We start from the raw sequence: 16,413 nt of genomic DNA on the forward strand, positions 1-16,413 counted from the left end.
CTTCAGCTGGGTGGTTAATTTACATTTACAAATACTTGAGGTGTGTGTCTGAGAGGGGCTTATATTTTTATATAAATACTTACTTATACTACAGATCAGTCATAACATTAAATCCACCTCTTGTTTTTACTCTCTTTTCCACTGGATAAGCTCCACTTACCATCTAGAAGCACTTTGTAGTTCTAATTACAGACTGTAGCTCATCTATTACTGTGAATACTTTTTTAGCCCTTTATTATTAATAATATACTCACCAAAACACACAGCGCTGAAATACTACAGTGAACTGCCTGCTGATGTTCTGCTCCTTCACTGACTATCAAATTCTTCTCTCTCTACAGAGGGTCCACCTACAACTACACCAACTAGGGCAGTGGTCAGTGTGCAGACCAGACCAGCCACTTCAACCACACATTCCTCTCAAAAGCCTGATGGTAAGTACAGCAAACTGACTGCAGCTGAACTGAACATTTGACTGCTTTCCTATTTTTTGTATGGAGTTTTTTTAAATTCTGCACGTTCACTTCTTATTTTGTGGAAATGAACATGAAATGTGACCTGAGCAAAAGTTCTGACAGATTTTGTATTTAATATTTTCTTTCTTTTCAATATGTTCAATAAGTTTAACATCTTGGGGGAAACTTTCCCTGTGCAACAGTTCCAGCATATTTTACATTTTTGTTAGATGTTATATATTAAACTAAAAATGACAGAGCGTGTCATATTTAAGTGTGTTCACTGTAAAGGATGTTCACTTATGTTCATGTTGAAATTATTTCATTTTTATGTATTTTGTTACATTTTCTAGGTTGAAAGCTCACACTTGTATTTTGGTGTTTGTGTGTGTTTATGTGTGTTTCAGTAAATGTCCAATTATTTCCCATTTCTCAAACATTCAAAAGCCAGTAAACACATAATAAACAAACAATTTATTTTTCAGTTGAACGCACTTGTGATGCTTTTGGAGAAATCAGTAAAGTTACCATTTAGAAACTATATGTAACACATAGAGATGATACATATGATTTATCACATGGTATTATTGAGTGCTATATTTGCAGATAATTATTGAAAATTGTATAATCAATTATAGGATTAATATTAATAAATGCAGAAAATTATATATTATTTTTAAAATAATAATGCGCTCAGGAATCCTTAAAATCAAATTTTCCAAACTTGGATATTAATCATATTATTATTCCTTCAGCTGGGTGGTTAATTTACATTTACAAATACTTGAGGTGTGTGTCTGAGAGGGGCTTATATTTTTATATAAATACTCACTTATACTACAGATCAGTCATAACATTAAATCCACCTCTTGTTTTTACTCTCTTTTCCACTGTATCAGCTCCACTTACCATCTAGAAGCTCTTTGTAGTTCTAATTACAGACTGTAGCTCATCTATTACTGTGAATACTTTTTTAGCCCTTTATTATTAATAATATACTCACCAAAACACACAGCGCTGAAATACTACAGTGAACTGCCTGCTGATGTTCTGCTCCTTCACTGACTATCAAATTCTTCTCTCTCTACAGAGGGTCCACCTACAACTACACCAACTAGGACAGTGGTCAGTGTGCAGACCAGACCAGCCACTTCAACCACACATTCCACTCAAAAGCCTGATGGTAAGTATAGCAAACTGACTGCAGCTGAACTGAACATTTTACTGCTTTCCTATTTTTTGTATGGAGTTTTTTTAAATTCTGCACGTTCACTTCTTATTTTGTGGAATTGAACATGAAATGTGACCTGAGCAAAAGTTCTGACAGATTTTGTATTTAATATTTTCTTTCTTTTCAATATGTTAAATAAGTTTAACATCTTGGGGGAAACTTTCCCTGTGCAGCAGTTCCAGCATATTTTACATTTTTGTTAGATGTTATATATTAAAGTAAAAATGACAGAGCGTGTCATATTTAAGTGTGTTCACTGTAAAGGATGTTCACTTATGTTCATGTTGAAATTATTTCATTTTTATGTATTTTGTTACATTTTCTAGGTTCAAAGCTCACACTTGGTGTTTGTGTGCTTTCATGTGTATTCCGGTAAAAAATTGTCCAAATGTTTCTGTGGCATGGGCCTGTCCCCAGCTGTGAAATCCTGCAGGAAGGTGGCGCCTAAACTCAGAGTGGAGACAAAGCCCGTCAGGGAGAGGAAGGCAGCAAATGAGTGTAGGGGGGCAATGGATGGGTGTGCACGAGTCCCACGTCCCAAGCATCTGGGCAGCGCTTCTGGTCCTGCAGTGAAAACATTCTAATTTGCTGATTTTCCCTCTTTCATGCTTCTTGTGTCCGTCATCGTCTCCTCTCTTGTGGCTGGTCAGGATTTGTGCGTCATCCCCCACTCGCTAGCAGATCTCTCCCCTGTCATCCTCATTGGAGTTCATTACCATTTGGTGTTCAGGCCCTGCCTTCCTGCAGGCTCTCGTGGCCATCGTTGGGGCCCTGGGTTCAGGTGCCTGCTACAGTTTCCCATTTCTAAAACATCAGTCCAAAACCAGCTTTAGCAAGTGGATGAAACTTTAGTAAACTGAGCAGAATATGTAAATGGCCTAATTTCAGAAATCTCTACCCACTGTCAGAGAAGTTCTCACCCATTTTTGTAGCTTTTTATCTTGTTCCAATCCAGTTGGTCACTGTCCATGGTGCTGAACCTGCATCCTCCAGCTCAGCTTCAGCACCAATGTTGTGGACAATGATCTGAATGTGGCAGGTAGACACAATCTAGCTTCTCTCTGTGTCTCTGGAAAGAGCTGCTCACTGTGAGGTTCCACTGTGTGGAATAAATGCACATTGTTCATGCAAATTGTCATGTCAACTGACATAAAATGTAATTAGAGGAAGATGATGTCGTTGTTTTGTAGCTGTGTTGGTAGCTGTTTAAAAACACACTGATATACAAATCTAATGAATGTTGTCCAGATTGTGTCCACATCTTTAAGAACATATGTAAATGCACTCAGATGATTAAATAAATACTCACTATGTGAGAGAAAAGGACTAAAATGACCCACTTCTTGTTCCAGAACCTCTGCCCTACATCCCCTTCGCCTTGGTCGTTGTGATCTTTCTCCACATTATAGTAGCTGTGGTTTATCACACCAAGAGAACCCAAGGTACAAACTACACAGTCAAGCTGTTGTAATCATAATAATTTCTTGTGTGTCTTAATTTATCAAGTATTTTATTTATCTCTGTCAGATCCTGCCAGAGTTACCTACAGCACTGCTGATGGAGTGGTCAGTCTGGATTAGTGTATTTTTGCAACACTGGCATGACGTCACCATACAGAAGACAAAACCTCCTAAAATCACGAGTGGAAGAATTTCTCTGCTGGTGATGTTCATAAAGTGTCAAGATATGTATCTTATTTTTTTAAGCTGAACTGCTAATGATACAATTGTAATATTGCACATTAAATGCGACATAATATGATGTATTATTATACATGTAATAGCATAATATTTTGACCTTTTATGTGGCCACGACCTGCCAGGAGGCCCAAGGTTTTATTACACACTTTTATAAGCCAAAACAACCGGCTTTCATTGAAGTCCCTGTAGAGATTGAACAAAAAGCCTTAGTATGTAAAAAGATTTTGGGGTTAATATAACATTATTATCATTATTATTATTCTTATTATTATTATTATTATTTTTATTTCTGCTTCATGTATTCATATTTTTGCTCTGTAAAATTTCATGGCTCTGTACAAATTTCATTGTCTTAACTGGATAAATTTTACTTTTAATGATATCAAGAAAACATCAAAATTAAACCATGAAAAAAGACGCATCACTGATATTTTATGTGATTCTACATTTATGTCAATTTATGTGTAACTATGAATGAACAAGGATTATAAAAATGTTTTCCTTATTATTTATTTAACAAAACCATGTGTGTCATTATTATAGCCCCCCTTGCATTTAATACTTTGTGTCACCTTTGTTTGCCAACATAACAGCACTGAATCTTGAGAGCCCACTCCTCAATACAGAAGCTCTCCAGATCCTCCAGACTCCCAGACTTCTTTGTACTGTAGTGTTTAGGTCCAGGACAGGGATGATACACTTGAAATCTTTCATTTTGTGGTTATTCAACACTTTTTGTGTGGATATAGATGCTCGTTTTCATTACTGTTCTTCTGGGAAGACACCCAGATTAGGCTTTTTGCAGAGGCAGCTAAATAGCTTTTAATTAATATCACTTGCAGTTCATGCAGTTTGGTGATGTCATTCATATATATACACAGATTTCAATCCATACTTGTGTCTTTTTATGTTCCTGCTTTGAGAGTTTGTGTAGAAAAACTGTCTTCTTTCTCATCTGATTCTAGAACTGAGTTGCATTCAAACACTTTGTGGTTGGATTAAACTGGCTTTCTTCCAGCGCTCCTTCCAAACTGTTTGTTGGCATTGTGGTGTCATTGCAGTGGAGTTTTGTAGACTTGTTGACCCCAAAATCCTACAATCACGATTCTTTGAGAAACTGCTGTCTCTCTGCCCAGTCTCAACCACACATGTGTGAACTGCCCCTATGACCATTCAGTTCTGTTGCTCTGAGAGTGGAGATCTTTCTTACAGGACGAAACTGATACATATGTTTCAATGCAGGCTGTAGCAGTTATGACAACTATATATACACCAATCAGGTACAACATTATGACCACCTCCTTGTTTCTATGCTGATTGTCCACTTTATCAGCTCCACTTACTATATAGCTGCACTTTGTAGTTCTACAGTTACAGACTGTAGTCCATCTGTTTCTCTGAAACTTTGTTAGCCCCCTTTTACCCTGTTCTTTAGTGCTCAGGACCCCCATGGACCCTCACAGAGCCGGCACTATTTGTGTAGTGGATCATTCTCAGCACTGCAGTAACACTGATGTGCTGGTGGTGTGTTAGTGTGCGTTGTGCTGGTGCGAGTGGATCAGACACAGCAGAGAGCCTGCCAGAAGGCAGGGCCTGAACATCAAATCGCGATGTACCCTGGCCTGGACAGAGGACCAACTTCATATGAGGCAGGTGGTCCTAATGTTTGGGCTCATTGGTGTGAATCACTCAGCTCATTGTACTGATGACACTGATTAGGGAATATACAGGGGAAGAAAGTTATCATGAAGAAAACTTTTAATTTTCCACTCAACGTTCCTTACACTAAAATGGTAGATAATTCCATTTGTTATTTGTCAACAGCTCTGCAATTTTAAATGTTTAAACTAAAGACATTGTCCAGACTTTAATATTTATTAGCTTGTTATTCTTTCAATGTTCATGAAACTAAATGGGCTCTAATCCGGCTGGACATGACCATGTTAGGTATTTATTACACATGTCTGTGCTGTTTAGCTTTCTTCTCCTTTTATAGTCACATGTCTAAAGATGAACATGTGTGTATTTAATAAACCCTGTTCTGCTCGTTCAAAATGATTTGCAAAAAAAATAAAAGGTTGATGTTCGGTGTCTCTACACTGAGCTGTTTACTGACGTGCTCTTCCTGCACTGACTGTTAAACTCTTCTCTCTCTACAGAGGGTCCACCTCCAACTACAACATATACTGCAGTGGTCAGTGTACAGACCAGACCAGCCACTTCAACCACACATTCATCTCAAAGGCCTAATAGTAAGTACTGGACACTGACTGCAGCTGAAAGCACATGAATATTCAGTTGTGTTGCTGTGATTCTACCCCCGCCTCTTCTCTGTCTCTCTCTCTGTCTCTCTCTCTCTCTCTCTCTCTCTCTCTCTCTCTCTCGTGATGTTTTTTGCGTCACAAGTCACCCCTTGTCTTGTTATAAGTCAGGAGTGCTTTAATGCAGCAGTTTACTCTACATATGGTTAGAAACTGACAAATACACCATTTCTATAACTAGCGGTCCAGTGAAGCATCTGTCAGTAATCCATAATAAAGCAGGGCTTTATTAGCCGGAATATTAGCCATATTGGCCCTGAACAAAACACTCATAGGCCTGGCTGCTGTGTCAGTCCGTCACATGCAGTTTCAGCAACCTGCATGTGTCCTACAGGTGAGAATATCAAGACAAATAAGTCCGCCTGATGCTTCTCTTATACTGTGTCACAGTAATAAGCCATCAAAACGTCCAGTTTCACAGGAATATCAAACTTCTGTGGGCATTTACAACTCAGGCGATTACATATTTGAGAAGCCACATGTCTTCTGAAAATAAAACAAAATATAGCAGGTGGCTGTCGCATATATTTACTAGAGTTATAACAACTGAATGAGGAACTGACAAAAACAGGGAAACTAAACACACCTAATAGTGCTAGGGTCCTAAAATGATGCATCACTACTGAAGCAGCAAATGTTCTCACAGCTTAAAATAACAAATGTTCTCCACACATCTTCACACCATCACATCAGCCGTGTGAGCAGGGATGTAAATTGGAATGTGTGCATGAGCAAACTTTGTCTCTGCTGCATGAACATCAGGGTACCGTCCACTGAAGGACTGCAGGTTCTGAAACTGGGACATGTGCATGATCCCTTCTGTTTCTCAGACTCTCACTGTGGAGCAGCGTTCACACGTGGTTGATGTGTATGTTGAAAAGTTGCTGCTTCATTGTGGGTTTTTTAACTGTTTAAATGAGGCACCACAAAAAGGGCAGCAGCAAGTTTTCTCACGGCCAAGAGGCCCTGAGACCTCAGGTTGGTGATTTTTTTTGTGTTTTTGAGGATGTTTTGGGCTTTTCCCACTACAGTCACACATTCCACATTCAATCAAATTCCCTACTGGAAAGACTGTCCATCTTGGCAACACCACTGGACAGTTATTTTGAGTCCTATGAGTCCAGACACCTATCTGTTATTTAGTTATTTAGCTACAGTAACACAAAATCAATAGAAACCTATAGATGTCCTCATATGTATAGGATGACAAACCTCCATGTCAGTTAATATGCCACCAAATGCCTTTGAGATGTTTTGGATAAACCACAACTAGTTGCCCACTAGGTACTAAATCGTCTTGGGGGGGTGTAGCATCAGTCCCCTTAGTTAGGCCACATAACTGAAGCGCATGTCTTTGCACTACTATTTTTAAGTGTATTATATTGACTTCATTTTTATTTTAGTGTTTTGTTTTTAACATTAGGATTTGGGAAGGTACAAATACAAACTTTACCCTGAAATGGAACACATGCATGATTTCTCCTGTTTCTCAGACTCTCACTGTGGAGCAGGATTCACAAGTGGTAGATGTGCACACTGCAAGGAACTGTAGCTGCATCTTTGTGGGTTTTAACAAACTGATAAAAGATGCACCACAAAAAAGGAAGCAGCACGTTTTCTCATGAGCAAGAACAAACATACTGTAACAGGCACTGTGGACTATGTAAAGGATACCATTGGAACCACTGTTGTACATATGAGGGCACATTTGCATCGTTTGTACCTTCGGGAACAAAAAAATGTACCAGCACAGAACCTTTTACTTACAGTCTGCACACAACAAAGAAATCCTCTATATTCATTGCGGTATTTTTTGATATCATATAAGAATATATAAGCAACCTACATTGAAAATCAAACCACAAACAAGTAAACAGCTACTTTTCTCACAGCCCAGGGGCCAAGAAGGCACTGTGCTGTCAGCTGGGTTTTTGGTAGTCATGGTTTTGTCACTTATTTTGAGCACAGAGCTTCTTTGGTAACAGGACGTGGGGTCAAGTAAAGAGGTCTGCAGTGTTTATGTGTCTGTACGATTACAGATAGTGTCACATGCAACTACTAAGACTTAAACATGTCAAAGCAGATATTGCATGAGGATTTCATGTGTAGTGTTTTCATGTAAAACCATGTCCTCGATTTAAAGTAGAATTGTGAAATGATGCAACACATATGAGGAAACAATTAGTTTTCTAATGGCGTAAGGACTCAAGAGGCAGCTGGGTTTATGGCTTGATAGTTGTGGAGGAGTCAGCAAAATTTCTTAAAACCTAGCAGTGTGATGACAGCTGGGTTTTTGCTGAGTAACTTGGGTGAAGTTGTTGTCACACTTCATGTCACTAAAGTTAAGCTTGGAATTCATGTGAAAATGTAACTGTATACAAATTGATTGGGACCATTATAACTGACTATATGACACCATTAAGGAAAGTGCCTTTGGTCAGTTTGCATTGTTTTTCTGTGTATCACATGACTGGAATTCACTTCTGATGGCAGCCCATGCCCAGCGTCAGCTAGAGAGGAATGAATCCTCCCCTGTTTGTGCTGTGGAACACTGGAACTGCACTCCCTGGAGTGATACAGCACCATCCAATACCTCTGGGATGAGTTAAAGTGGTGTCTGTGATCCAACATCAGTACCTGACTGCACTAATGCTCTTTTGGCTGAATGTAATCAGATCCTTAGAGCAATGTTCCAACATCTAAGCCTTCCCAGAATAGCAGACTGTTACTTCAGTAAAGAAGAAACAAACTCTGTAATTATATCTTCAATTTCAGACATAATGTTGAGCAGGTGTCTACAAACTTTTGGACATGTAAGGTCCAGATGTACATATAAGTGTATGTGCTGCACAATGTGTGCCTTGTTACTGCAATATGTACCCACAACATGCTGGAATTTAATATTTGTTTACTAATGCTGTAACTTATCACTCAAATATTCAATGTCTGAGTAAAATATGTGACATTATTTTCCTGCATTGACATAAGATACAGCTGTAAACCACCAACTGGCCTGCACAGAAACTTAGAAATAACCCTATAAAATGACCTAATAGACTGACCCAGGGTGTGTGTAGAAAAATAAGCCAGAACAAGCAGGTAATCAGAGTCCAATGCTCCAAAAGCATTCAAAGAAAAGACGTCATTTGACTTCAGTGGCAGACAAAGTTGTGTATCATTGGCAGAACAGTGAAAAGCAGTACTGTAATTCTGGGTAGAGTTTCCAAAAGGGAGCATAGATAGATAGATAGACAGGTAGATAGATAGATAGATAGATAGATAGATAGATAGATAGATAGATAGATAGATAGATAGATAGATAGATAGATAGATAGACAGACAGACAGACAGACAGACAGACAGACAGACAGACAGACAGACAGACAGATAGACAGATAGATAGATAGATAGATAGATAGATAGATAGATAGATAGATAGATAGATAGATAGATCGATCAGCCATCTGAGGGACAGTAGGACCCAGTGACGTGGAAGCTCTTCAGAATTAATTTCACTGCTTCTTTATTAAGCTGTCCTGTGGCTCACTTGAGTTGGTAGCGCATGGCCTTTCTCTGCATGGGGAAAACGTGTTCCCCTGTCATGTGAGACTGGTGTGCCTGCATGGAAAGGGAAAAACATCCTGTCTCAGAAAGGTTGCAGTTGCCCTTTGAGGTCAAAGAGCTTGAAGCTTGAGTGTTTAGCAAGTGAGAGGCCAGTAAAGGCCTCGGATGACCAGTGCTGTTCCCGTTTTAAACACTGATGACTCCAACCAGTTTAATCAAAACTTCATGATGGTTCATTGTGCTCCTGGGATGCTGGGAGGGTATCCAGGTGGTAAACAGCTGCTGCTGCTATAGGGGCAGTAAAACTACACAGGAGTGTGAACATAGCTAAGCGCTAGCCATTGTTTGTGTTTTTTTTTTTCTGTGTACTCATTTACTGTACACAGTCGAACCTTTAAACCACTGTCATGTACAAAATATATGTACAACTTACATTGAAAATGAAAAGAACAGCAGTGGCCTGAAAAAGTCGTTTAGAATTTTTCAGCCTCAGCAGAGTTGCTTTCTATGAGCTTTGAAATGGTGGACCATAAATGAGAACATGTTCTCAGTTCATTTTCTCATGGCCCAGGAGCCACAAAGGCACTGACATCAGCTGTTTTTGTGGGTTTCTAAGTTATTTTGAACATAGGTCTCCTTCACTAATTGGACTTCAAGTTGGGTTTAAGTAAAGAGCTCAAGAGTATTTATATGTCTCTAGTAGGCTTTTTTCTCAGATTGCTGCCAGTGTCCCCTACAACCGCAACTCCAGATAGGCACATTTGGGCCTAATCTCTGCCACTTTCGGCACTTATTGCTCAGTTATGGCACTGACAAGCGTTGTGTGGAGCAAATGTGGGCTAAATGTCATGAGCCAGGCTAGACATGGATTATGACGAGTGTTATGTGAGACAGATGTGGGCAAAATATCATGAGCCTAGGCTAGACTTGGGTTGCAGCACATGTCATGTGGGCCAGACAGGGGCCAAATGTTATGATCCGGCCTTGACTTGGGTTGCATTATGTGTCGTGTGGGCCAGATGTCGACCAAATGTCATGAACCAGGCTAGACTTGTGTTGCAGCATGTAATGTTTGGGCCAGACATGGGACAAATATCATGAGCCAGGCTAGACTTGTGTTTTGACAATTATTGTTTGGCGCCAGACGTGGGACATTTGCCATGTGACGGCCTAGACTTTGGTTATGGCAAGTGTTGTGTGGGCCCAACGTGGGCCAGATGTCATGAGCTGAGCTTGACTGAACTTTTATTTTTATTATTATTTATTTTTGCTACATTTTCTGTGTGTGGGAGTAATATAAATGTGTGTGAACATCCCCAGAGACAGTTTAAGCCCTTTTTTCAGAGAGTGTGGATTATTATTATGGGCCAAAAATGAAACATATCTGTACAAAATGCAATATAAACTAATGTGGTGTAAATCACTGCAGCTATGACAGCTGTATACTGCATCTTGTGTGTAGCAGATGCAGAGTTATCAAGTTTCCCACATGTATTTGTTTGGTGCTCCTCCCCTGATCATGGTCAGCTGGTGTTTGTTTAGAGAGAAGCATGAAAAGTGTCTAAGGACACACAGTGAGAAGCGCTCTAAAGAAGACTGAAATAAGCGAAACTTCAAAGAGACGTTTATTTCATGTGTCACGTATGTGTAAATAATGCACTCTGGGTCACTCACGCTAGTGTTTGTGTCTGTGAGGCCTTTTCAGGTTTCCAGCCAGTGTAGCCCAGTGCCCCCCCTCTGCGGCAGCCACACTTAATGCTATTATAGCTACTTCACCTTAGAGATGTAGACCACACAGATGATGCATGGCCATGAGATCACATCTCATCATCATAAAAGGGCCAGAGAGAACAACCAATCAGACCACAGAGGAGAGATAACAGATAAAAAAAGAACAAGATGCAGAAAAGCACATGAGCTTAATGTGGTTTTAGTTCTCACACTTTTAACCATCAAAATGTAAGAACTGCTTAAACAAAGCTTTGAGACAGAAGATTGTAAATTATAGTACAAATTAGTAACACATTGCTGAGAAATGGCGGCATACCTATACAAAAAGTTTATACATATGTATATATATATATATAAAATGCACTTCAAAATTCCACGACATACAGTTTTGGATTTGGTTTTATGAAATTCCTGCAGGACGGAGACTATGAAGGAAAAAGTGGTCAGTGACAGTTCAATGTACTCAAACATGTAAGCAAATAAGTTGAGACATCAAATGAGAACAATGTGGCAGAAAGATGGAGTGGAGAAAAGTGCAGCGTATGACTTCTCTTTATTTGTCTGTTTCTCATGTCCACTTGTGTGAGCTGTGAAATGCTGCACCACAAAAGAGGAAACAGTCAGTGTTCTCACGGCTCAGAGACCAACACGTCACTCTGTGTGGTTTGTGATTCTGAAGAAGCTGCTGATAAAATCTCTGAAAGACAGAAGAGTTCCGGTCTAGCTGGTTTAAACACAGCTCCTGTGAGCTGCACAGACATTAGAGTGGGTTACACTCCAGGGAAGAGCTGCTGAGAGAGCTGTGGACTCAGTGTGGTATACAGGGCTAGTGTAGTGCTGGGTGTGGAGCGGTCAGTGTGCTGTGGACTCAGTGTGGTATACAGGGCTAGTGTAGTGCTGGGTGTGCAGCGGTCAGTGTGCTGTGGACTCACTGTTGCTTTACTAGTGAGGATGTTGCTGACTTTCTATCTTCTCTTCATTGGGCTTCATGTCTCTGAAGGTGAGTGACTTTTTATCTTGTTTCTGAGTTACTGATGTCATACAAAGCTACATTTATGTACCAAAAAAACTACAATTATCATGACCATGAGACGTGACACGCTCAAATACAGCATTATATTACATCAATGCACATGCATTTTGCTGTGAAAAAGAAGCATCATCAAAATAGTAACTTTATGGCAGAAGGCAAAAATATTCTCCACTTTTAATGTTAGTCAGTGTAATGAGATTCTTTCCATTTCTTTTTCGACAGCATCTGCTGGTCCATTCATTCTGAAATGTTTACTTTTAATTTTATCTGTTCTATTTTCTTTTCTTTGGTTATAAAACTGTTTTTTGTGTATGTAAAATAAAAGAACAGCAAAGAGTAGATAATTAATCACATCTGACTGATGTGTTTCTGCAGGCTGTGATCTGGTGAACAGAGAACAACTACTGGATATCACAGCTCATAGAGGAGGGTCAGTACTGCTGCCCTGCTACTGCGCTGACCTACAGACCACACCTGAGGAATTCAGATGGAACAAAGACAACACAAAAACGAAGAGACGGGAAGAGATATCCAGTGAGAGTGGTCAGTACGGAAACAGAGTTCAGCTGTTTAATGGTCACTCTCCAGGAAATCTCTCTCTACTCATATCACACCTGACTGAAGAGGATGATGGAGTTTACTGGTGTGAGATTAAAGATGCTCATTTAAAGATCAGACTGACTTTAAAAGGTAAAACACTCTCAGTTTATATTCTAACTGCATTTCAAAACTTCATTAATATTAATGAATGTAACAGTATAGAGAACCGACTCTATGAGTTTTCTAAGCACTGCCCCCCTCATCACTGCTCACCTCCAGTCGTGTGTAAAAGTTTGTGCACCCTGGTCAAACGACATGCATCATTGATTTTTAAAGTGAAAATAATTTACACATCCTCTACAGAACACACGTCTGCACATTTTAATGCACAGTTACTGACTATTTGCTAAGTTTAACATCTTGGGGGAAACTTTCTCTGTGCAACGGTTCCAGAATATTTTACATTTTTGTTAGATGTTATATATTAAATTAAAATTCACAGAACTTGTCATATTTAAGTGTGAGGATGTGTTCACTCATTTTCACTTTGAAATTATTTCATTTTTATGTATTTTCTCAATCCTAGGTTGAAAGCTCACACTTGTGTTTTGGTGTTTGTGTGCGTTTATGTGTGTTTCAGTAAATGTCCAATTATTTCCCATTTCTCAAACATTCAAAAGCCAGTAAACACATAATAAACAAACAATTTATTTTTCAGTTGAACGCACTTGTGATGCTTTTGGATAAATCAGTAAAGTTACCATTAAGAAACTATATGTAACACATAGAGATGATACATATGATTTATCACATGGTGTTATTGAGTGCTATATTTGCAGATAATTATTGAAAATCGCTATCATCAATTATATTTTTAATATTAATAAATGCAGAAAATTATATATTATTTTTAAAAATAATAATGCGCTCAGGAATCCTTAAAATCAAATTTTCCAAACTTGGATATTAATCATATTATTATTCCTTCAGCTGGGTGGTTAATTTACATTTACAAATACTTGAGGTGTGTGTCTGAGAGGGGCTTATATTTTTATATTAATACTTCCTTCTACTACAGATCAGTCATAACATTAAATCCACCTCTTGTTTTTACTCTCTTTTCCACTGTATCAGCTCCACTTACCATCTAGAAGCACTTTGTAGTTCTAATTACAGACTGTAGTTCATCTTTACTGTGAATACGTTTTTAGCCCTTTTTTATTATTAATATACTCACCAAAACACACAGTGCTGAAATACTACAGTGAACTGCCTGCTGATGTTCTGCTCCTTCACTGACTATCAAATTCTTCTCTCTCTACAGAGGCTCCACCTACAACTACAACTAGGGCGGTGGTCAATGTGCAGACCAGACCAGCCACTTCAACCACACATTCCTCTCAAAAGCCTGATGGTAAGTACAGCAAACTGACTGCAGCTGAACTGAACATTTGACTGCTTTCCTATTTTTTGTATGGAGTTTTTTTAAATTCTGCACGTTCACTTCTTATTTTGTGGAATTGAACATGAAATGTGACCTGAGCAAAAGTTCAGACAGATTTTGTATTTAATATTTTCTTTCTTTTCAATATGTTCAATAAGTTTAACATCTTGGGGGAAACTTTCCCTGAGAAGCAGTTCCAGCATATTTTACATTTTTGTTAGATGTTATATATTAAAGTAAAATGGACAGAACTTGTCATATTTAAGTGTGTTCACTGTAAAGGATGGGTTCACTTATGTTCATTATGAAATTCTTTCTTTATGGATTTTCTCAGTCCTAGGTTGAAAGCTCACACTTGTGTTTTGGGGTTTGTGTGCGTTTATGTGTGTTTCAGTAAATGTTCAATTATTTCCCATTTCTCAAACATTAAAAAGCCAGTAAACACATAATAAACAAACAATTTATTTTTCAGTTGAACGCACTTGTGATGCTTTTGGATAAATCAGTAAAGTTACCATTAAGAAACTATATGTAACACGTAGAGATGATACATATGATTTATCACATGGTGTTATTGAGTGTTATATTTGCACATAATTATTGAAAATCGCTATCATCAATTATATGATTAATATTAGTAAATGCAGAAAATTATATATTATTTTAAAATAATAATGCGCTCAGGAATCAGAAAATTTTCCAAACTTGGATATTAATCACATTATTATTCCTTCAGCTGGGTGGTTAATTTACATTTACAAATACTTGAGGTGTGTGTCTGAGAGGGGCTTATATTTTTATATAAATACTCACTTATACTACAGATCAGTCATAACATTAAATCCACCTCTTTTTTTTACTCTCTTTTCCACTGTATCAGCTCCACTTACCATCTAGAAGCTCTTTGTAGTTCTAATTACAGACTGTAGTTCATCTATTACTGTGAATACTTTTTTAGCCCTTTTTTATTATTAATATACTCACCAAAACACACAGCGCTGAAATACTACAGTGAACTGCCTGCTGATGTTCTGCTCCTTCACTGACTATCAAATTCTTCTCTCTCTACAGAGGCTCCACCTACAACTACAACTAGGGCGGTGGTCAATGTGCAGACCAGACCAGCCACTTCAACCACACATTCCTCTCAAAACCCTGATGGTAAGTACGGCAAACTGACCGCAGCTGAACTGAACATTTGACTGCTTTCTTATTTTTTGTATGGAGTTTTTTAAATTCTGCACGTTCACTTCTTATTTTGCGGAAATGAACATGTTGTGGAATTGAACATGAAATGTGACCTGAGCAAAAGTTCTGACAGATTTTGTATTTAATATTTTCTTTCTTTTCAATATGTTACTCTACTATCTGCAGATACATATCAATTGATCAAGGGTGTTCTAACATTGGCATATGACTATGTCTTGTTAGCTTGTTAGCCAAAACATTATGAACTTTCACAGATGAACCAAATATTGTTGGTTATCTTGTAACAACTGTGCATGTCAAGGTCTTGAATATATTAGATGGTAAGTGAACAGCTGCTCCATGTAGTCTATGTGTTGGATGTGGGAGAAATGAGCAGGCATGAATACTTAACAAATTTGATAAGGGCCTAATGTTTATGGTCAGACGACTGGGACATCTCCAAAACAATACGACTTGTACTGTTGGAAAGAAATGAGCTGGTGGAGGAAATTGCCAGTGTTCCGCTAGGAGACCCTGGGTCCAGACACTCATGTGGACAACAATTTCACTCATGCCACCTTTGTAACAGTAGAGTTTCCCAATGGCAGGGCCTCCTTCAGCAGGATAATGTGTCCTGCCACACCGACCACATTGCTTGAAAATGGTTTGATGAATTTGACGAGTTCAAGATGTTGCCCTGTCTGAAGTTCCCCAGATCTGCGTTTGATTAAGCATCTATGTGTAGCCGGCAGGGCTGAAAGGTATTGTTTTTAGGAGACTTGTATTTTGACAACCAAATCTCAGTTGCGACATTCCTAGGATGCTTAAAGTGGTGTGCAGGTATACTATTTTTTCATTTGTAAGGAGGTGTTGGGGGCTAACAGCGTTGATACTCTGTAATCTAATGGGTGCGTGGCATATAGGTAGTAATAGTAGAGACAGTAGATCTTTTTCCAAGTTTTAGCTCAAATAATAAGGACTGTTTTTATTTTTAGAGTGGGTGATCTAGAAACACGTTTTGTGGTAATATTTGGTTAAACCTTGACACATATGCTGCCTTCATGTTTACAGAGCATTCAGAGTATTTGTGTGTGGTGAGACAAGGAGACACCAGGCATTGAGCGCGACTAGTGCTGCCATTTCAACAGGTACAAGCCTATTGAGCGTATTTAGTTTCAGACTTTGGGCCCAGTCCGTATGGTTAAT

General features: G+C 38.6%; 1 protein-coding gene across 21 annotated transcripts in view; it reads left to right on the plus strand.

The window, feature by feature from the left end:
* The window catches only part of LOC108415933 (cell wall protein DAN4-like), a 215,498-nt gene that overhangs the window by 82,815 nt on the left and 116,270 nt on the right, over positions 1-16,413 (plus strand). For 12 of the 21 annotated variants that reach the window (XR_005130166.1, XM_037537477.1, XM_037537475.1 and 9 more), the window contains 3 exons: positions 342-434; positions 1,546-1,638; positions 13,900-13,989. Coding sequence is in view for 19 of the 21 variants with exons in the window: in XM_037537477.1 (XP_037393374.1) it covers positions 342-434; positions 1,546-1,638; positions 13,900-13,989 (276 nt within the window). In the remaining 2 variants the exon portion in view is untranslated. Of the gene's footprint in view, positions 1-341; positions 435-1,545; positions 1,639-3,038; positions 3,129-3,213; positions 3,591-13,899; positions 13,990-15,090; positions 15,181-16,278; positions 16,356-16,413 lie in introns of those variants that run through there. The other 9 variants (XR_005130167.1, XM_037537479.1, XM_037537480.1 and 6 more) reach the window with 7 other exon arrangements.

Source organism: Pygocentrus nattereri, chromosome 4 (genome assembly GCF_015220715.1).
Source record: "Pygocentrus nattereri isolate fPygNat1 chromosome 4, fPygNat1.pri, whole genome shotgun sequence".
NCBI lineage: Eukaryota > Metazoa > Chordata > Actinopteri > Characiformes > Serrasalmidae > Pygocentrus > Pygocentrus nattereri.